This window comes from Sceloporus occidentalis, unplaced genomic scaffold (genome assembly GCF_023333645.1).
Source record: "Sceloporus occidentalis isolate IW3139 unplaced genomic scaffold, rSceOcc1.0.p SCAF_154, whole genome shotgun sequence".
Lineage (NCBI taxonomy): Eukaryota > Metazoa > Chordata > Lepidosauria > Squamata > Phrynosomatidae > Sceloporus > Sceloporus occidentalis.
In genome coordinates this window covers 1667914-1691559 of record NW_028317134.1, presented here as the reverse complement: position 1 = coordinate 1691559, position 23646 = coordinate 1667914, and the positions used below count along the sequence as shown (strand labels likewise).

The window sequence follows — 23646 nt, the reverse complement described above, 5'->3', positions numbered from 1 at the left end:
TGGAATGTTCCGGTCAGCTTGAGCATGTTGTTGATTGGTAATGTGATAAGGCCTTTTCGAGGTATACGGGATGTATACGCTCATAGAAGGTAATACATTATTAAGTAACTGGTTCTCTTTGTGATCACACATAAGGTGACAGCCAGGATCATGTATCATGTATACCAACTCCTATTGTCTCTGTCATCACATTCATTGATGTTGCCACCTCACCTGGTGCTATTAAGGGTACGACCAAATAAATCAGGAATATAGGATGAGTATGGGCAGGATTTCACGCAGGAGAGGATGCAATCAAGGCGGCAGGCCAAGGGTACAAAACATCGGGAACGTTTCACTGGTTACTATAGTAATAAGCCACTTTTCCACAACTGTCCCCAAATCACTTTTGTAGCCCCCTACATTAAGTTTACTGTTAACGGGTCAGTGAAAACCCAAATGTGTGTCATTTATGGACAAAATAAGTATTACCGGTACTTGGAGAAAATGGCAGAAAATGTCACTGGTGTGTACACAAAGAAAAGCAATATATTAGAATAAATACAAAACGTCTTACAATAGGTGGCAGAGACTGAAATTGTAAGAAATAGTTTCCATGTTTCAGCCTTTTTTTAAAAACTCGGTACCTCTGGTATTTAAGATTTACCACTGCTAATAATTTTATTATAAAGCCTTACTGGAAAGTTCATTTAGCTGTGATTAGAGGTGAATCAAGATGCAGTATCCGCGTTCATTAAACCTGTCTGATAACCTGTCTGATAAGATCTATATATATATATATATTCCAACATGTCTAACTCTCTGCCCCACTTATCGTTATCGTCTAATTACGGCTGCCGAATACCTGTAATTAGCTGATTTTAATATTACATTAAAATACCGCCTGTTGAAAATCCTTTCTTGCGTGTTTGGTGAATAATATCCAGGTTCATTTGCAATATTATTTAGAGTTTTTTGCATTCAATTCTCATTTTTTGTCCATCTCATGCATTGTGAAATTTGAAAATGCAACTGAGAAATCATCCAAAATGTCAGGCTATCCGCAGCTCAGGCTGACGTTCTCTTCTGTAATCAGCAAACTCCTAACATGAAATCTAGAAAGATTTACTTGAAAAAAATTAAAAATAAAATAAAATATATATATATATATATGATAGATGTATAACTTATATAGCATAGACCTAAATTACTAGACAGTGAGGGTTAGACTAGTATATTAAACAAAAAATAATATAGAATTAAAGGTCCAATGCCGGCGCCCTTTCATCTGTTGTTGACAGGGTTTTTAAAAAAAAAAACCCAGATAAATTTTAAATAAAATACAATAAATACAATCATACGTTATCCTCTCATAAGCAATTAATAATCAAAACAAATCATTGGGTTCCTGCACTTTAAAAACAGAGACACTTTTTGCCAACCATACAAACATGGCAGATAAGACCCATCCGGCCCATCTGGTCTGCCCGGACTCAGACCTTATCAGTCGCTGGTCTCATCTTCGATTCAGATTCATATATCTATGTCGTGCATGTTTAAATTCCCTCACTGCTTACATCATACACATTTTAGCTCTAGAGCTGAAATATAAAAACACTGGGCTGATATGTTCCGTGGCTTCATTAATATACCGCAAACCTCTGAAATTTGTGGGAAAATAAGATCGTCAATATAACATTTAAAAAAAAAATAGTTTTCCTTTTAATCACAAATTAAAGTAAAAAAAAAAAAACCTTTATCCTGAAATGAACCCCGGGAGTTCTTTGAAGAGTTAGGGTTTCGTGCTGTGATCGTATTCACGTCAAAATAACTATAAACAGGAAAATATTAACCCATAAAGCGCTCATCACAAACATTACATTCAGTTACCCACAACTGGTGAAGTCCCTTGCTAAAAACCTTTGCAAAAGCACCACAATGTACGTCTGTTCTGACCTTTCAGAGAACATTTAACAATGAAACTAAACAAGATTATGAGCCAGTGGGTTCTTGAAGTCGCTTTGATCAGAAATATGGTGCTTGAAGTTACATCTGGAGTGTTTGGTTAAATGTTTAGCATGTTTATGTTTTCATCTTAAGGCAGGACCCATCAAATGACTGGTGTAATCATAACCTTTACAAATGCAGAACTAGCAGTTTCCATTCTCCATAAGTAAATTAAATGGAATCCCGGCAAACATGATAAAAATGCGGTATTTCAACTCAGTGGGTTTGCCCATAAAGGTAAAAAAAATGAAATAGGCAAATAAAAATTAATGCATATGAGTAGCTGATGAAGCTGAAATAAATAATTTAGTGTTGGATAATTATGGGTAAAAGAACCAGATCTCTCATCATTTTGGGTGGTCAATCAATATTGTACATGATTTGCACTCTTCATATGCTGATCGATATCCGTTTCTCATTAAGGTGCCTTCTGTAAAAGAGGTACAAGGTTGTTAGGTTGGTGCAATGTTGCTGAAGTTCTGTGCTGGAGCATAGTTTGAAAAGTTTTCCTATCACCATACCTGAGAACTTACCGGGTTGCGCCTGGAGATTTGGGCTGAAGCATCGCTTCTCTGGGTCACTCCTGGGTAAAATCTGGGTGACGGGAGGGGCGTTGGGGCACCGATTATGGTCTGCAGACGTTTTTTCAGTATGTACCTGCATGTCAAATCAGGAGAAAGTTGTTACCTTGAACTGTTTGGGCCCAAATACCTCTTCCCTCCCCTGATGCCCCTCTTTTCAAGGAGCTCAATAATGTTTGTTGGGTATGAGTGCATCGCAGTGTTCTACCGACCTAAAAGTCACAATAATACATAAACAGCAGAAATGTTTCTATATAATAACAAAATACAGTCGTAGCATAAAAATGAACCGGTACTCTTATCTACACAGCTGCCTGACAGTCTGGCTGGCCCAATAATTCAGCAGAATTATTATTTCTGGTAGTTTTTTAAATATCAAAACTTTAGAAAGACCTGTTATTGTTATTTTTCTTCATTTCCAGGAAAAAGAAATTTATTTTTGGTAAAAATAAAGATAAAGAAAAACCGGAAAAGCCAAAAATGGTCAGCCCGTTCACCATGGTAAGTCTCATGTAATGCTCTCCTGATACTGCCTTAGATAGCAGGGCCCTCTTTTACCTAATGTATTGTATCGGTTTGTCTTAGTCTGTCTTGTCGTATACCCTGAATATACGTAATTATATGACGTATTATAAGAAGTTCTGTGTAAATTGCTGGCGCTATATAAGTAAAAGATAATAATAGAAGCTGTTCCATATACTGTTTAATTTGTATGCTTTGAGTCGGGTATGTATAGTGAATGTAATTAAAAGGACATTCTAGCTATCATATGCACTCTAATGACAGCTGTGTGCGGAATGGGGGATTCTGCCCCTTTTCGAAGCCCTTAGCTAAACGCCCTGCAGGAGATGGGTTTGACTTAACACATCTACATGCATGTAATGTACTCACCTCCGGTGCTGGCTAGGAGAACACTGTGTGCAGGGGACCGTTCAGAGTCCTACGTGCATGCGTGAAAAGTCTTCTTATTGATTTCAATGAGAACACTTTTCTGCCATTGATTGATTGCTTCAAGCTGACAATCAGTGGCAATCATAGCTGGACCAGCAGAGGAGGGCAGCAGCTGCAGCAGGGCAGCTCCTTCTTTGTCAGGTAAGATCTTTAATTTTGATTTTGTTCTTTTAGGAAGAATGCATATTTCAGTTCTCATAGAGTTCGATATGCATTCTTCTGGAGTGGAGGTATCAGGGGCATTATAGTATCCCTGATTAAGGAAGCGGCGCAGCTACCCAAAGTTCTGATGGTTAAGGGGCCCCATCACTACCAGGCAGCTGTCACACTAAAGCCCAATGTAGTGCTTAATTGGTCATTAATAATGAACTGACCCCGTGGACCAGCTGATCAGTTACTATATTCTGCTCAACGCAACAAATTATACTGCAGGTTTGCAATAATGTAAATATTTCACAAGACAAAATCGAGGATTTTTAAAAAAATTACTTTTGAAAATGTTCACAATATTAAGTAAGGCTGTGTCTTCCCTTGGGAATTACATTTTTTTAAATGGTTGGCTAATTGGTTAGAAGTGACATCAGAAAACGGGAAATACGTCCTGCTTGACTTTTTCTACAAAACTCTTTAGACAGGAAGTTCCTCGAGTGTCAAAGTCGCGCCCTGGGCAACCTTAGATCCTCTAGTGTATAGTAATTGGAAAAGTAAAGAGTTGTAAGAATAAGCCCTATATGGGCCCATTATTCTCCCCACCAAGAGAGACTCTATCAGGTGCAAATAAATGCTGCAACTAAGGTTGTAACCACATACAGTGTACCTGGAGACATCACTGAGACATAGAATGTAGTCATGTCGTCCAAATTGTCACCTTACATCTCATATTGGGAACCCAATGTTGACTCTTGGTTCAGTAAGAGTGGAGTGATCAGAGGCACCTCATTGCTTGTTAAATAATCACTGTTTCTTGGATTTGCTTCCTTGCTTTCCTTGTGGATGGATTCACACTAATATCTGTTATTTCTCATGTATGTGGGTAGTGGGTTTATTCATACTGCTGCTACTTGCAGAAATGATCATTGGAGTCGGTCCTTCATAGTGCATAGAAATATCAGGGAGGCGAAGTGTTCAATTCTCCAGCATATTCTTGGTTTACCAAACATACTCCCCAAAAGGATGGCAACCCAAATGAATCACCATCGCATGAGTCACATGTGCATTTTTAAGCTGTGAACCAATTATTTAGTGCAAACGAAAAGGTAACCTTTTACTAATATGCTTTTTACTCTTTTTAGTTTAGATATTCCAGCGCAACAGACAAGCTGTTAATGGTTGTTGGATCCATTGCAGCAATAGTGCATGGAGCAGGTCTACCGCTAATGATGCTTGTATTTGGTGATATGACAGACAGCTTTGTCGAAGCCGGGCAAAATGCGGCGAGTAAGTACTTTCAATGACTTCATGCACAATAGCTAATTTAAAGAAAAGTTACTCACACAATATTATACATTCTTTGTATGATATCAGTCAAGCTATTAGAATGAATGTTTCTTTGCTCTTTCTACAAGCTGTTTTAGCAATTTCATGTCTAAAATATAATCAGGAAATGCTTCCAAGAGGAAATCAGGCCTCCATGACCAAGTCTATTAAAGATGCTGTCCCACCTAGGAAAAAGACTTATTGAATTCTAGCTTAAAAGCATTGTTTAAGATGCCTTTTTTCATTTCCATGGCAACAATCCATCAGTGCCTGTTTTTGTGCCGTTGTGTTCGAGGCAATAACTTATGAATAAAACATTATTTTGAGGGATGAAAGAATAAGTTCTGGGAAGGTTTCAACATAGTAAGTGGAACAGCAGCTTTAAAAATGCATGCAATATATAATGTGTTGTGTTATAGCTTCCCAATATACTTGTGAAAAAACACATGGTACACACATGAAAACATGAATGTTACAAAATATCAATTGGGCTGGGTGAATTCCCAGAGTAACTAGGCGGCCATGGCTCCTAAAATTGTACCTCAATGTATTACATTTTATTGTGATCCTTATGAGTATATGCAATCCCTGCGGGTATATCCTTTCCAGGATTTCAAGCTGACTCCTAAAATTGCCTAAATTGTACATAATTTTGTCCAGCGCTATACATTCATGGACAATTGTAGCTCCTTTTACTTAAAAAGTTTCTGATATCAGATGGTTTCTACCAGGCCTGGCCACATATTCAGCCATAGCCAGCCCGGCCCTGGTTTCTAGTTAAAAAGGTGCAAGTGCTCTATACTAGGAAAGGAATCTTGGAATACATAGGTAGATTACAATATATGTGTGAACAATTGGCCTGCCATAACCATTACCTTCCATGCTAGTGAGGTTCTACTGGAGGTACGAGTTTTCTGGCAGAACCCCTCACTGACTTCACTGTCAGGCCAAACGTTCCATTGTAACCACATCAGCAATCACGACCGGTCGCAAATGCTATTTTGGAGGGGGATGGAGGTGTGCTACTGTTACACATTCATTTTTTGCAATGCGGTCTTCGATCATAGGATGGATTTGGGGGATTTTGGGGAGGTAGGTGTAGGGGATGTGTGTGTGTGGAGGGGGTTATTTGATTTTATCTGAGGTACTCTTCAACATCTCTCAATGGAAAATCAAATGTTTCTCTTGTATAACATTATTTGTAGACAATCAATCAATGAATTCTACATTCAACCTACAGGATCAAATGACTACGTAAGTAACAATAAACCTAAATTATAATTAGGATTCTTCTTTCCATTAACCCTAGTCTATGGTATATTTTCTTTATATATATATTTTTAAGAATTCTGTCATTTTAGTGTGTGATTTCTTTTAAAACAATTGAATAAAGAATGAATTTGGTTGGTCTCTTAAGGTTGTAGTTAGTTACATGTTATCAAAAAGTACCATTACAATCATTATTCCCAGTACAGTTGACCCCTTAGCAGAAATATTTTTTTCATCATGTCAAATTTTGCACATTTCCTAATTTTTCAGCTAATTCCTGATTCTCATGTGAAAGGTTAAACATCCCTCCGTAGTTTTTTTATGATTTAACCTTCAGATGGAAGAATAAAATCTGGTCAGCAATATGTAAAAATTATGTGTGTCTGGGAAAACATGGCCGATGTCACCCTACCTGGATACAATCCAAAGGCTGCGAGTTCAGGGAGGGGCAGGATGGCCACTTCCTTTCTAGATATAAACTTCCTTTGATTCTTCGACTTAAATGCCTTATCGTTTTTTTTATGCGTTTTGTTGGAGATTTCTTAAAACTCATCTCACTGTTTTAGCGCTATGGGTTATGGGAAAGAGCTCAATGGGGCTGACCCACCATAATTCATAGTGATATCAGGTTGAAACCCTCCTCCAAGCCACCTGGTAAATAAACCGCATTGGATTTCCATACTTAGAAATTAAGCATAAAGTGAACTTGTTCTGAATTAAACTGAAAAGAAAGATTACATATTTTCTTTTTATAATCTGACAGAAGAACCCAAAGTGTAGAATGGTAATGCAGGGAGTAAAGGTTCCACTCACTGCTTCATTGTCTGTTTGATATTCTTAAAAAGTATGGCCCGCAATGATTTCTCGTGCCTTTCCCTTTTTTACAGCTTTTTATCGAACGCGAAACAAAGTCCAACGATTTCCCCAACCCTAGGTTATCCATTAACAATAAAATATTGCTGCAATTAATTTCTACCTGAGGCTGTGCACATAGATGCACCGAGCAAACCAAGTAATATTGTCATTAAAAATAATATATGAAAAATGCTATATGTGGAATAGAGAGTGCTTGGAGTTAGAGAAAGAAAGGGCTTGTGGGATGAATTAATACAACAGTGGATCTGAATCTGATGTGTGAAAATTCACTAAGGGACGACCTAAGGGACTACTTCAGGGAAAACAAAATACTATTAAAACTAAAATATATTTCTTCTGTTAAAATCCATCAGATATGCCTATTATTATACTGGCTTGGGATTCGGAGTGCTGGTGACTGCTTATATACAAATCTCATTCTGGACTCTTGCGGCTGGCAGACAGATTCGAAAAATTAGAAGGAACTTTTTCCATGCTGTTCTGCGTCAAGAAATCAGCTGGTTTGATGTCAACGATGCAGGAGAACTGAACACGAGACTCACAGAGTAGGTTCACGTTTTGTAAGAACTGTATTCCTGGTAGTGATGCTGAGTTTACAATTTACACTGGAATTGAAAATAATCATAAATACGTATATTATGTATTTTGTTGACACTGATATTTTTGTATTTGTTTGAGCTCAGTATGTAACTTTAGGATTGTACCAGTTACTTGGTATATGGAAACTCAAAAATGTATCAAGCACATTAACCCCTTCGCCACTAATGACGTAGTGGGTTACAAATGCCCCCACGTCTCGCTGTTGCTGGCCCCTCCCTGACCCGGTGCTGTCAGTCTACAGCAGATCCCCTGCACTACCATGCATGTGATCACTTCTGCAGCCAATCACATGCACTGATACAGTCAGATGTAAGCACTGCCTTTGTCACTGTTTTATGCTTCTTTCTGTGATCAGGACAAGTTAAAGAATATATATATATTTGTTTTTTCTCCATTTAGATGTGAATATTTTTGAATCCCATTTTTTTAAAATTGTATTCATAATATCTTACATATATAAATAAGGTTTTTAAAAAAGCCAGAATAAAAAAAACTATAAATGTCCGTGGGTATACTAAGTGAGAAATAGGGAAAGAACTTGAAAATTGCTCTGGTCCTGTAGCGTAAAATAGCCCTGGTCCTTAAGGCGTTAATAATAAGGCACGTTATCTGCCCCCTTAGCGTATATTGCCCTCAGTCACCCAGCTGCATTTGTACAATTGAGTGGGGAATCCTACAAGGCAGGCAGAGACTCAAGAGCCTGAGACAGACACACACCCCGTCGCAGGAAGACCTCTGTCCACATGCCAGACAGGAAGCTTATGTGGAGCAAACCATTTGACGTGATGGGACGGGGTGGTGGAATCCATTGTCCTCAGTTTTAGCTAGCTTTCTATGCAGATTATCTCCCTCTAATCACACCATGACACAGGGGGCAGCCAGGTCAATTAATTGGGAATGTTTGTACCCTGGGGGTCTGACTCGTTTGCCTTGCGATATAGACGGCCCGTTTTTAAGTCACGAAGTTAGGGTGAGATAAAATATTTACAGTCACCTGTTTCTCTAAGCATTATTATACGACAGCCCAGATGACTTTATGCTGTAGGAAGTGTTGACTTGGTTCTTCTTCACGTGTGGTTAAATTGTTTGTGGTAAAACTTTGATCTCATCTTAACCTGCTCTGTGGCGAATGAGCACACAAACACTATTGGGAACGGAAAACATGTTACATGTACAGTAATACCAACGAGAGATACACGGGCCGACTCGGATCAGAATACCATACAGACACAGGGACTGAAAGCATTGGCCTCTAGACATTAGACGGCTCTGGGCAGTTGGAGTCAATGAGAATTTTTTCTGGATTTCACTGACAAAAATCTGTAGATCTGTTATAGTTTATGATCATTCACCGTATATTAAGTTTTAATTTTGTTTTTTGAACTGTCCCCTGTAACATAGATGTCCCGTGCTACAAGTAGATTTAAATCTGTGACGGGGTCCATCTCAGGCTGATGTATTTTTAACATGAGGCTGGAGTTTTAACATTATATGGGGTTTTTCTTTATGTTGTCGGTAATATTGCATGAATAGGCAGTCCGAGGGACACATCATCACCCATTTTTTGGCGTCAACCCCTAGTCTGTGTATCACCTTGCCGTGTAAGTCTACAAGTGGCTGGACATTCCATTGTACCAGTATTGTAACAGGGGACCTCCAAGAATAATCACTAGAAGATGATGGATACCATGACAGATGAAGAAACCTCCATCAAAATGTATATTTATGGCGCGTAAATTACGGTATAACGATGATAATTCAGTTGCAAAGTTTTGGTAGCTTAGAAAACTAGTAATGGGTTAAATCTGTGTTTTCTTTATAGTGATGTCGCCAAGGTTAATGAAGGAATTGGAGACAAAATTTCAATGTTGCTTCAGTCTTTGTCCACATTCTTAACCGGATTTGTTATTGGGTTTGTCAAAGGCTGGAAGCTGACCCTCGTTATTTTAGCCATTAGTCCAGTGATGGGACTTTCAGCTGCCATTTGGTCAAAGGTAAGACCATTAAGGTATATTTAAGACTTTCGTTTTTGCATAGAGAAGGAACAAAAGTTTTATGATGTCAGAGTGAATAAGTGGAATTTATAAATCCTCTAATTACCAATTGTATAATGTGTTAAACAAAAAGGCTTGATACGAGCAGAACATTGTTTGAAATATGTCACTGATAATCTACAGATTTTGTCTGCGTTCACCAACAAAGAGCTGACAGCCTATGCCAAAGCTGGTGCTGTTGCTGAAGAGGTGCTTGCCGCCATTAGGACCGTGATGGCCTTTGGCGGACAAAACAAGGAAATACAGAGGTGAGAAGAGCTTATGTGGGGTCAGACTTCCCATTTACAATAACATCTTCTTATGTCTTTCTATTTTAGCAAATGGGAAAGTTGTATTCGCAGTTGAACAGTTATTATAATGTTTCCCCTCTGTTCTGAGACAGCTCTGCTCACTAAACAGTGAGTCATGGGTGGGTTTTGGTTGTGTGAAAAAGCTATTTTCACACCATTAAGTGGGCATTTAATAGGGCTGTCCTGGTAAGTGCTGATTGCACAAGGAGTCACATTTTGCCTTCATAATGTTTTGTTATAATAAGATGAACCTTTCACTTTTTTGATTGAACTTACTTCATAGATATGGCACACATTGGAAATTGCCACCGTAGAGCCAGGTCCTTGAAGACTCGACTTTTTGGTGGGGGAGGTGTTGTTTGCCATCTGGCTTCTACATTGAAGATTTAGGTGGTCCCCCCTTTTGGGGTTTTTTTTCCCTAGAAGATCTGGGCAGTTTGACTCCAGAAAATGAAGGCCGGCCCTACAATGACCCCGGTCTTTGGACTGAGAAATACATGAAAAAAGAGGAACTCCTTATCTCAGCTATACTCGCTCTTTATAAACAATCGTCTGTGAGAGATTTTGTTGTACATAGTTAAAGGGACACTCTAGTGTTCCAGGGTGCCCTCCTGAACAATTAATGCATATGAAAGTACTTTACAAGGACTTTTATATGCATTCATTTAGCCAAAAAAGAAAAATATACTTGCCTTTGGGAGAAGCTGCAGCTCACAGTGCCCTCCCTGGATATACCGTATTTGCTCGATTATAAGACGAGGTTTTTTTCAGAGCAAATGCTCTGAAAAATACCCCTCGTCTTCTAATCGGGGTCGTCTTCTAATCAGACCTCAAATAGAGTCTGATTAGGAGACTAAGATCCAGATCCCCCGCACCGCTGCAGGGGACCTGGATCCTCCTGTCTCACCCCCCCCCCCCATCATACACACTTACCGGTGCTTCCTGCTGTATTGCCGGGGCAGCGGGTTGACGTCTACGCGATCCGCGTAGACAACGTCCGCTGCAGCCGGAAGGAGGTGTGGCTAGCAGCGGGGGTTGTCTGCGTCCGTCGCGTAAACCTTCCCCGACTGTCAGAGATCTCTGATCTCTGACAGCCGGGGAAAGTATACGCGACGGACGCATACAAACCCCCGCTGCCAACTCCACCTCCTTCCGGCTGCAGCAGAAGGCGACGTCAACCCGCTGCCCCGGCTGGAAGCACCGGTAAGAGAGGGCTGAGAGGGGAGAGAGGGGAGAGAGGAGAGAGGAGAGGGGAGGGGAGGGGGGGGGAGAGAGTGTGTGTGTGTGTTAGTTAAATGGGGGCATAGGGCATTTCTGGAGTGGCGTTAAGGGGGCATTTAATAGAGCACTCTGCCTCCTGAAATGCCTTATACCTCCCTATATGCCACTCTGCCCCATAATATGCCTTTTAACCCCCTAAATGCCAGAGTGGCATATAGGGGTATAAGGCATTTCTGGAGGCAGAGTGTTCTATACAATGCCTTTTAACTCCCTTAATGCCACTCTGCCTCCTGAAATGCCTTATGCCTCCCTATATGCCACTCTGCCCCATAATATGCATTTTAACCCCCTAAATGCCAGAATGGGATATAGGGGTATAAGGCATTTCTGGAGGCAGAGTGGCATATAGGGGGTCAAAAGGCATACCATGGGGCACAGTGGCATATAGAGGGTTAAAAGGCATATCATGGGCCACAGTGCCATATTGGTGTGGCAAGCCTGGGGGCAGATGTGCGTAACTGGGGGACAGGCTGGAAAATACAAGAAATAAAAACAAAAAAAATATTTTTCTCAATCATAGCTTTTATTAAAAAAAATAGTTTACATGAATTAACATTTACTGGTAAAACTTTTTTCCTTTAGGGTCGTCTTATATTCAGGCTTTTTCTTTTTTCCTAAGTTAATATTCAGATTTTGGGGGGTCGTCTTATAATCAGGGTCGTCTTATAATCGAGCAAATACGGTACATTTAGTGCCACCGATTGACTGTTTGAATCAGAATGCCCCTTGTACTTGCAAGTTGGACACCATGATAATGTTAAACGACATTTCAATTATCATATGCATGTGCATATGCATCACTTTTTTCTGTTTTATTAGAACACTTATGTTTTTTTTATTTCTCATAGGTATGAAAAAAACTTAGAGGATGCCAAAAAAATAGGCATAAAAAAGGCAGTAACCGCCAACATTTCAATAGGATTTGCTTTCTTAATGATATATGCCTCCTACGCATTGGCGTTTTGGTATGGTACAACTCTGGTTATAGATGAAGGGTACAGCATCGGCGGTGTCCTCACGGTAAATGAGAGTTTCCCTTATCTATTTGTATATAACCTTGTAATTATTAAGATGTATTCTGTTATTTATTTATGCTACGCAAAGACAGGCAATGTTTCCATCTTACCAAATTCACAAGGCACAAACTGCAGACATTAGTGCCAGCCAATGAGATTTTACTGCAATAATTTATTTATGAAAAGATAAAAATAACCGTATCTTGATTTTAAAAACATCCGAAAATTAGCTCAAACCGCATTGCATCAGATGCCCCTCTCCCCAACTATCAAATCCAGCCTAGCCCTCAACATCACAAGTTTGGGTGTTTGAACATATCAATTGTGGTTGAATATGTTTTTTTATTCATTATTTCTCAAGGTATTTTTTGCCGTCATTCTTGGTGCATTTAGTATTGGACAAACGTCACCCAATATTGAGGCCTTTTCCAATGCCAGGGGAGCAGCCTATGCAATATTTAATATTATTGATAACGTAAGTATACCTATTTACAGTAACTAATGTTCTAAAATGCGTCTGAATCTGCTTCATTGTTGTAAATAATCCTGTTTTAAGAGTTACAAAGACTTAGGACCACACATGTTGAATATCATCATTTATGGAACATTTGATAATCATATAAGTGACAAATACATTGTTCTGTTCATCTAATCATTCAACAATAGGCTGTCACATTCAGGATTGAGCCCTGGCAGTAGCCATCCATGCCATGGCCTGCTAAGCTAAAGGGTCAGAGCCAAGTGGCTGCGCAGAGTGTTTCACACTGAAACTCATAGTACAGCGAATGTAGACCGAGGGAAGTTATATAGTGAAAGGAACAGGCATAAAAAATAAAAGACTATACATTCAAATTGTGTATTTGCTTTTTAAACATATCTGGAAAATTGATAAATAGGGTTTCATCAACAGTCTCCTAGTTTATTCATTTCTTTGCATGTGGTTATCACAATGGCAAAGAATATACATAGACTACTGAAAGTTCAAGATGGCCGCTCAACACTGAGTATTAATTTGTAAAGGTTTGCTTTCATTAGTGCTTCCAATTGTTTGCATAAGAGTCTGCAGTCAACACAATGTGTTCATTTATTTAAATCCAGTGTTCTTTTAAGTAAGACATTCAGTATCGATTGTTGCAGTTTACCTCTTTTGTTTAATACTTCAGGTGCCCAAAATTGACAGCTTTTCCACCGAAGGCTTTAAACCTGACAAAATTAAAGGAGACATTGAGTTTAAGAATGTGAAGTTTACTTACCCGTCCAGACCAGATATTCAGGTTAGTCAATCTGCTAATGGTATTCATCCTACAAATATGATTTGCTCACTTGTATTTTTTATTTTAACTTGTCTGATGCCGTTTAGGGGCACTGACAAGCAGTTTGACAACAGATTACACAGACAAGCTATTTGGGGCCAAATATGTCACTGATAAGCTGTTTGGGGGCGAAGATGGCACTGGTAAGCTGTTTGGGGGCAAAGGTGGTACTAACAAGCTGTTTGGAGATAAAGATGACACTGGTAGGCTGTTTGCAAAACTGGCACTGTGGTATATGTTGCTTTGTGAAGTTAGAGGACCCCCGACACAATTTATGGACAGGGGCCCTGTGGTTTCTAGTTACGCCCCTGGACAGGTGAAGACACGCTTAATTTAACACGTTCTTTGTGATCATATGTTTGCAGGTGTGAAGCTAGCACTTTATACTGTTCTTTTAGATACCTAGCAGTTTCTGTGAGAAAATGCATAGGCCAAGTGGCTCTGAACCGCTATTGTTATTTCAGTGTTTCAGTTGTTAAAGGTACTTATAAAGCAAGGAGTAACATTACAAATTGGAACAAGCATCAGTGAAACATTGGCTCCAGTTTGCCCTGATCCTCATTTTCTGTCCCATGGCATTATGTAACTGTTGGCTCTGGGCTAGTTTATATACAGATGTCGATATTAGCCTTTATACTTTGTGATAAAATTATTGAAAGAATACAATTATTCCAGCGGTTTCATTTTTCGTATATCTATTGTAATAATGATCATATGAGCTTCCTGGTTGTAATTAATTCACTGGAATATTCTGAAATAGGACATTACATATTCATGGATGAATGTACATCAGAGAACACACAAAGTGTATAAATAACATAATAATGCCTGGTATCTAATCTCACATCATTAAATAATATATGGCTTTTTGTGACATTCTGTGTAAATATAGACATTCCAAAGGTCACATTGTGTGTTTATAGCAACCTCCCTAACTCATATCGTCACTACTTATACCTCCCATTCTCTCAGTAGGGCAGAGGACAGCTTGAGTCTCGTGCCCAGATGTACAATTGTGTTACCTTAAGAGTTTTTAAAAAATCTCATCCTTTCGATGATATAAGATTTAGGTGGGAGCAGAGGGTAAATAGGGTGGCCATACCCTAACCAATGCCTGCAAGGTCTTTTAACTCAACATTAAACATAATTAGAACCCCTTGCTGTAAATAAGATGTTTAGTAATGTAAAGGCTTTCCCATGGCACATGGCACATCTTGCCCTTATAGAAACCCTAGTTAAGAAAGCTGTAAAGTAAAGTAGTATCGCGCATTATCTTTATGGCATAAGTAAGTCATTTTACCCCTCAAAAGTTTTTTAAGTAAATGTTGATGACAATTTGGTGGAGATAAAATGCATTTTATTTGTTCTGGGTTAAGATTGACCACTGCTGAGGGTAACAATTGCTTATTTAATTTGTTACATTGAAGGTTTTAAAAGGACTGAACTTGAAGATTCCCAGCGGCGAAACCGTGGCTTTAGTTGGCAGCAGCGGCTGTGGAAAGAGTACCACGGTGCAGCTAATCCAGAGGTTCTACGATCCCGAAGAAGGCTCAGTAAGGAAATCTTCTTTGGTGGCTTTTTCACAACCCCTACAGTGTCTTAAAGGCATAGTCACTAAAATGGGGCAGGGGGTTATATAGATATAAATCCAAATAAATACAGAGTGACTTATTTGGATATGTTTTAGATATACATCGACGGACAAGACATCCGGACCTTAAACACTAGGTACTTAAGAGAGATCATTGGCGTGGTGAGCCAGGAGCCAGTGCTGTTTGATACTACAATCGCAGAAAATATCCGCTTTGGTCGTGAGAATGTCACAATGGAAGAAGTTGAGAAAGCAACCATAGATGCCAATGCATATAATTTTATTATGAATTTACCTGAGGTAGGTTCAAACTTTAGTTAGAATACTGCTTTGTCCCCTACATACCAAAAAAACAAAACAATATGATTTATAGGGTATTTTGCACTACTATGTATTTAGTGTTATTATTCATGTTTCTAAGGTAAAAAGTCTAAGTAAATACATATACTGGCTTCATATATGTATTTAAAATGCAATAATTATTAGTGAAATAAGTATTTAGTCTGTATTGTCAACATTTTTTTTGTATTAAAATGGTGATTTTTTTGTAAGTCAACAAATGTAGAACTGTAATTGCAGTGTAAACGAGTAAGAGGAATCATAATGAATTGTGTTGTGTTTTGTACTTTTAGCATTAGTAGAATAAATCCATATTGTGCTGCATTAAGCTAAACGTCAAGTCATTTTGTCGGATGTGGACGAAGACATTAATAATTGGCTGTATTGCAGAAATTCGATACACTTGTGGGAGAGAGGGGGACGCAGTTGAGCGGAGGTCAGAAGCAGAGAATCGCCATCGCTAGAGCTCTTGTCCGCAATCCCAAAATCCTCCTTCTAGATGAAGCCACGTCTGCTCTAGATACAGAAAGTGAAGCGGTTGTCCAGGCTGCTCTTGATAAGGTATTATAAACATTATGTGCACTGAAGTTTTAAGTGTTTTGTTATCCTAGACTTGAGAACATGTATCCAAGACCTAAATGGTTGAATTATGTAACCCCAATGTAAAGAATATGAATTATCCTTTCTATTGTTATGTTGAATCCAGGCCACTAAATAGATCCTGGGCCGTCACACTTTACTTATTATAGCACCCTGACCTGTCTACCGGGCCAACATGAAGTCTACTTGCATAGGGCGGAACACATGTAATACAATCTGCATGAACCTCGACTCCTCTTAATGTTGTTGTCCATGAGCCAGCGGATGTTAAGCTTGCAGGCCTTCTATGGAGCGCCATTAGTTTTGTCAGACTGGGTGTTTCGTCCAGTTGACAGCTTCCAATAAATGATACAGCTGGTGCTTGCCGTGAGTAGACTGCGTCTTTACAGGTCTCCGAGTATAAGTGTGTCCTTTTTGATGTTTCATATGTTTACAGGCTAGAGAAGGTCGTACCACCGTTGTAGTTGCTCACCGCTTGTCCACAATCCGAAATGCAGACACCATCGCTGGCTTTGATAATGGAGTCATCACTGAACAAGGCAGTCACAATGAGCTGATGAAAAAGGAAGGCGTTTATTACAAGCTGGTTACAATGCAGGTAATTTTTATAAACACAGGAAAGGTGTATTCCCAAACATTCACGGAAAAGGCATGTTATTTTTTAGAACAGTAACTGTAATTTGTATGTACCTTTTTTTTTAAAAAAAAAAAAGCACTTTTTGGTTTCAAGTTTTTGTGTCATATTATAAAATCTTGTTTATCTTTGCTATAACGTAATGATATTGTCACTTTTGTTTTTATTTTTCCAAGACGATCGACACAAATGAAGGTGAAGAAGGTGAAATGCATGAAGTGGATGAAAAGAAATCACCAACTCTGAATCATTCAAAATCAATGCTTTTAAGAAAGAGATCAAGCATAAGAACCTCAAGGAAAACAACCGAGAAACAAGAAAAGGAGGAGGAAAACGACAAGAAAGCTGTGAGTGTTCTGTGTATCCTGTGACATCCGTAAGGCGAAAAAAGGATTGAAGGAATGAATGATTAACCTCTTAAGTGCTGGAGCAGTAAGCAATGTATATGCACCCAAAAGATTAAGCGACATCAAATTGATTCAAGTGCAAAATTATTTCAAAGTACAAAAGCTCACCATTGCAACAGTCAAGTGTTTAGATGAGAATTTTTTTTTTTTTAATTGCATACTTTTGCACAAATAGTTTATTAATGAATGATGAATTAAGCAATAGATGATGATGAATGAATCAATTGCTATATTTTACAAATGTTGGCTTTATTGCACGATAATAAATGTAATTAACATATTCTATTATTTCCCATTAAAAGAGTAATTGTGCAACATGCTGCTGTTTTCATTGATGAAATTCAGAGACATTTTAAATTCTTCCTCTTATGTTTCGATAGGTTGAAGATGTGCCACAGGTTTCATTTTTTAAGGTTTTGAGGCTGAACAAACCAGAATGGCCATACTTTGTTGTTGGAGTGATTTGCTCAATAATCAATGGTGCCACGCAACCTGTGTTTGCCATAATTTTTTCCGAGATCATTGGGGTATGTATAAAATTTGATCTACCATCCATAACCATCCATATCCATAAAGATCCAGTTTATAGGACATTAGAGGACCATGGAAAGATCCATTGGGAACATCCCTCTCTAATCCCTGGCAAAGACCAGAACTCCTCTATTCCACAACATTCGTGCCCCCCCTTTAACCCCTACTTAGTTTCTTTCATTAATATGTGCATTCATTTCATGCCTATAATTTGTTAGTCTTTCCTCCATATAACTGCCCTTAAATACATCCCCCTCCAAATGGTTCATGTTCAGTGGGGAATTTGCCAGGGGTAGTCCTCTCTCTTGCCACTTTCTACATATGATTCTGGGACTGTCGCTGCCTCAGTCTTGCTTGATGAATTCATGGCTGTCTTTCTGTGCAGATATTTGCAGGACCACCAGATGACGTCCGGCAGAAAAGTACCATGTTCTCACTGTTGTTTCTGGCACTTGGTGGCATATCTTTTGTAACCTTTTTCCTGCAGGTAAGCTTCTTGTGGGAACACATGTAAGTGTTGTCCGCTTTTATTGGTGTTTTAAGTGCTTTAAAAGTGTTAGTTAAATAATGATATAGGCAGTAGCATAAAGTACAGAATGTCAGTGTTGCTCATCCCTGTGTTTCCCAAGCTTTGGCACTGTAAGAATTACCCTATGATGTGCATGTACCACTGTTATTAGATTTATTATTACATCTCATGGAATATGTCATTCAACTTTCAGGGTTTCACCTTTGGAAAAGCTGGAGAGATCCTCACAAAAAGACTCCGGCTCATGGCTTTCAAGGCAATGTTGCGACAGGTATGTTAATACTTCAGATCGCTTTTCTGCGCTGATACAATATGTAAAATAGACCATTTTGTGTTTGCAGCTATCAGTATTAAAAACATACAAATGAATATATATTTCCCTGCTCTGCATGATTATTGTGAATATTTTACGTTAGGAAATTGCCTGGTTTGATGATTCCAAGAACAGCACTGGTGCTTTAACCACAAGACTAGCCACAGACGCTTCGCAAGTGCAGGGGGTATGTGTTTTTTCCAAAATTTATACAATATGTTTAAATATAAAATTAGCATTGTCACCTTAATCGATTTAATATATGATCCGTGTTTTGAGATTCCCAAGACCTCATTCCTACTGATAGCTTATCATATATCTATGAACACATTAACACTACATCCAGAACATAGTTAATCACTCATCATTGTGAATTAACGAGAAGAAAAAACATACTAAATCAAAACAAAAAAAATAATAATAACTAGAAAAACTATGAACTTTAAACAACCACAATACGTTAAATGGGTATGATGCTCCAGTCTACATGCTTGTCCCCATTTCTGTCATTCTAGCAGTCACCTCCTGCTCCATTTCTACTAGCTCACCACCCCAATTTTCACAGGGGACTTGAAAACTGGCACTTCTTATCCATTCTCTCCTTCTTTAGAGGAATTACAAAGCTCCAACCCAAGTGATCTCTGAGCATTTTTAAGGCACCATACATTCTCTTTTCGCTATGGCCATGCCAAGTTAGCAAACTTGGAACGATCAGGCCCACATCTTAGCAAATCCAAAATTCCAAAGGATCCGCAAAGACCTTGACATGTTCTTTCAACTTTGCTGATTTTATTTCACTTGATAGGAATTCTTCAACAAAACCGGATAGCAGCAAAAATATTCATAGGGCATTTATTGAGTTAATGGTAGAATCCATACAGAATAAGAGATTCTGGCGAGTTTAGTTGTTGACTCATCCGTTTTTGCTTCAACCAGGCAACAGGTTCCAGGTTGGCGTTGCTTTCTCAGAACATTGCAAACCTGGGTACTGCTGTTATAATATCATTTGTTTATGGGTGGCAGTTGACCCTTCTTATTCTGGCAATTGTGCCAGTCCTTGCCATTTCTGCGCTTATTGAGATGAAAATGTTTGCTGGACATGCCAAAAAAGACAAAGAGGAACTGGAATTGGCTGGGAAAGTAAGTCATTTTTATTTTTAATAATAAATTAAAATAATAATTTTGATCTGTGGTCTGTGATAAATCCCAATAAATATGTTACAATTTAATTTGTAAAAATATAAGGTATTACTACATAAATAGTAGTCCTTGGTCATTCATTGTGACTACCTATTCTTGACCTCTTGTGTTACTCAAAAGTGAAGCCACCATGATATGACGAGAAATCCAGTTTATTCATTCAATGCTGCAATTTTCCAGCAAGGAGCAGGGGAAATAGATGAACATATTTTGATTTTTATGTTTTGTTCCTCTCTCTCAAGATCGCCACTGATGCTGTTGAAAATATCCGCACTGTTGTATCTTTGACACGAGAGAAGAAATTTGAGTCACTTTATGAGCAAAATTTGGAAGGCCCTTACAGGTAATAGAGAAAGAGGAGCTCATTTATAAAATCTTCACATTAGCACCCAAAAATGCAAAAGAGACAGGCACTGACTTTTTCTGAGATCACAATATAGTTCTGTAGCTTGAAATCACTATATCAGTGTTGTAGACTTGCACCATCCATATATTAATTTTATGGGAAATATTTACAGTTATAAAACATACTCAGATACATTTAAAAAGAAGGGGAAAAGAAGATGCTACCAATTGAAATATTTAGCACCAATGATTCAAATAGTGTAAGGATGTAGCATATAGCTCATTGTATACAAAGAGTACGTTTTAGAGAACAAGAATTATCCATTTTATTTACAGTGAATAATTCAGGTTTTTTTTTGTTTTTATCTTATTTTAGTAATTCCATCAAAAAAGCTCATATACATGGATTGACATTTGGCCTTTCTCAGGCCATCATGTTCTTCGCGTATGCTGGATGCTTCCGGTTTGGTGCCTACCTAGTGACAATCAACGCAATGAAATTTGATGATGTGTTCCTGTAAGTATTTATATTTTAGGCCTTTCTGCAAGGAAGGGAAAATGACAAAGTACAGCCTTTTGTGGTATAAGAAAATATCAACTCGCATATAGTAACGTGCAGTTAAAAGTGATCTCTCCATGGATTCTTATTTTGATGTATAGTTGTGCAATAACAGATATCCACATTATGCAAGTAACATATCTACACATTCATGAGCATATCTACACATTCATGAGCATATCTACACATTCATGAGCATATCTACACATTCATGAGCATATCTACATATTCAGTGTCTGTCCAAATTGTTTTACTCATTTTCTATGTAAGTTCCCATACATAGTGTCTTGTGGATTTATAAATAGTGATTATTAACATGCACGCTTGGTGATAAAACTGATTTTTTAAACTGCTCAAGAATCACTTTGTAATGTTTACCTCAAAAGAGTTATAGTCTTTTGCTCTCTGACCATGCAGATACCAAGAAACACAACGTTACTCAATAGGATCTCATAACAATGTATCACTTTTCCAGGGTGTTCTCAGCCATTGTATTTGGTGCTATGGCTTTGGGCCAGACCAGTTCCTTTGCTCCAGACTATGCTAAAGCCAAGATGTCAGCATCTCATATATTCAATCTTCTGGAAAGAGTACCCCTGATTGACAGCTACAGCAGCGAAGGCGAGAAGCCTGTAAGTTAAGACAGGGATAACAATACAGAGACCTTTCCTTGTTGGTGTATTTTCTGTGCATTTACTGTAACTGCTTCATTGATCATAGGAGAGCTTAAATGTATCCCAACACCAGCCGAACATTGCAATATATTACTAAAAATTATAGGCACAAAGACATTATTTTCATACATTATTTTCATTCAAATAAAATGCAGCTGTTTCCAGTTTGTAGTACTCCAGATATAATTGCTTCCGTTATTAATTAAAGAGTATTCAATAAGTGAGCACTTGGGAAATCCAGTTTTAATAATTAGGTTTTGTACTGAAGTCTAATAAACAAAGAGAGCACCTGTATCAATAAATATTAAACAGTCATTACTTCATGTTATCTAGTCTGTATGCTTCTTGTCCTAAATGTGTATTGGCATATAGGAAAAAATACCCATGTCTTTAAAATGTTACATTTTCCTGGCGATTTTATTTTTTGAAAATTACATAAATAAGAGAAAAATATTATTTAATTGCAGGATCAATGTAGTGGATATGTGACATTCAAAGGTGTTCAGTTTAATTATCCAACCCGCCCCGACGTTCAAGTACTACGGGGCCTGGATCTGACCGTTAAAAAGGGAGAGACCCTGGCACTGGTGGGCAGCAGCGGATGCGGGAAAAGTACAACAGTCCAACTTCTGGAGAGGTTCTACGACGCTAGTGAAGGAGAAGTGGTAACATCATTTTTTTCTGCTATTAAGATACGTTCAAATATGTTAGGCTGCATTGCATATAGACAACTGTATAAATATTAATGATTTATGTAGCAGCATCGTATTCCGCAGCACTGTACAATTCCATTGTTGGTGCTTTCTTACAATGGTGTTTTTATCACAATCGTCATAATGTCATTGTTAGCGTTGCTGTCATTATAATTCAAATATCATGGTTTCCAGTGTTTGGATGACCATGGGGTGAAGATGCTAAACATCCAGTGGCTCCGAGCACAGATGGGGATCGTGTCCCAGGAACCCATGCTGTTTGACTGCAGCATTGCTGAGAACATCGCATATGGTGACAACAGCCGGAAGGTGTCACAAGAGGAGATTGAAATGGCAGCCAAAGAAGCCAATATCCACAGTTTCATTGAATCTCTGCCTGATGTAAGTTCACTCCCATCAGTGAAAAGTAAAGTGAATTAAAAATGTAAGATTACATGGGCTAAATAAACATAAATATATCAGTGTGTGGGGTATGGTTCATTTAGACATACTGGATAATCTAGTATTTCCTTTGTACAGAAAATGATATATTATCTTATTGCTGATATATTATTAATAGCCTGCCCCTCGCTTGATTATATATTAAAGTCCCCCAACCTTCTCCACCCTGTATTTGATGTTAGCCCAGGAGCATGCTGGTGGTCTGTTCAAGTCTTGGCTATGCCTGTATGGCTTTTCTCCCATGAGCAATAGACCAAGGCAACAACTGGTAAAGTAAATGAGAAATGATTGGTCTTTCTAAATGTCACCTCTTTAACCTAAGGGAGGAAATAGGTAATTTTAATAGTATTAAGTTGATTTACTATAGAGCAGTAATATGCCGTCGATTGCTTTGAAATGTATATATTGTATTCACCAGTGAGGAAGTGTTATTGTTTAGAACATGTTGTTTCTGCTGCAATAAATATATGTTCATCATTCTGTTTTCTTGTGCCATATGCCCTGCTCACATTGTACATCCCTTACATGTTCAGAAATATAACACACGTGTTGGAGATAAAGGAACCCAACTGTCTGGAGGTCAGAAGCAGAGGATTGCCATAGCACGAGCACTTGTACGGCAGCCTACAATTCTTCTCCTTGACGAAGCTACATCAGCACTGGATACAGAGAGTGAAAAGGTAATAATGCAGTACATATACATATAGTTGTTGTCATTATCACATTTTAAGCAGCTATGTAGTGTTTTTTTTGTTTGGGTTAGTGGTTTATCATTTTCCATTCTCAACATAGTCTCATCCAGCTCTTAATAACCATATACTATCTTCATTTTCTAAGGTTTATTAGTATATTTACACTATTCTCCTACTATTACAGGTTGTACAGGAAGCTTTGGACAAAGCCAGAAAAGGCCGCACGTGCATAGTAATCGCTCACCGATTGTCGACTGTCCAGAATGCAGATAAAATTGCAGTGATCCAGAATGGAAAGATTGTAGAACAAGGGACACACCAACAGCTTGTCCAACAGAAAGGAGTCTACTATACCCTGGTCACCATACAGCTTGGACACACATGA

At 38.4% G+C, this 23646-nt stretch overlaps 1 protein-coding gene across 1 annotated transcript in view; it reads left to right on the top strand.

Annotated features, from left to right (window-relative positions):
* LOC149280560 (ATP-dependent translocase ABCB1-like) overlaps nt 1-23646 on the top strand; it is a 28440-nt gene extending 4794 nt beyond the window's left edge. The window contains exons 3-28 of the mRNA XM_089500410.1: nt 2990-3068; nt 4811-4955; nt 6200-6248; nt 7493-7684; nt 9562-9733; nt 9917-10041; nt 12213-12384; nt 12742-12855; nt 13544-13654; nt 15121-15246; nt 15381-15584; nt 16014-16184; nt 16660-16821; nt 17034-17204; nt 17645-17791; nt 18181-18282; nt 18518-18595; nt 18741-18824; nt 19574-19777; nt 20080-20180; nt 20559-20699; nt 21217-21373; nt 21883-22080; nt 22303-22509; nt 23103-23249; nt 23446-23646. Coding sequence (XP_089356536.1) covers nt 2990-3068; nt 4811-4955; nt 6200-6248; nt 7493-7684; nt 9562-9733; nt 9917-10041; nt 12213-12384; nt 12742-12855; nt 13544-13654; nt 15121-15246; nt 15381-15584; nt 16014-16184; nt 16660-16821; nt 17034-17204; nt 17645-17791; nt 18181-18282; nt 18518-18595; nt 18741-18824; nt 19574-19777; nt 20080-20180; nt 20559-20699; nt 21217-21373; nt 21883-22080; nt 22303-22509; nt 23103-23249; nt 23446-23646 — 3760 coding nt within the window. The remainder of the gene's footprint in view (nt 1-2989; nt 3069-4810; nt 4956-6199; nt 6249-7492; nt 7685-9561; nt 9734-9916; nt 10042-12212; nt 12385-12741; nt 12856-13543; nt 13655-15120; nt 15247-15380; nt 15585-16013; nt 16185-16659; nt 16822-17033; nt 17205-17644; nt 17792-18180; nt 18283-18517; nt 18596-18740; nt 18825-19573; nt 19778-20079; nt 20181-20558; nt 20700-21216; nt 21374-21882; nt 22081-22302; nt 22510-23102; nt 23250-23445) is intronic.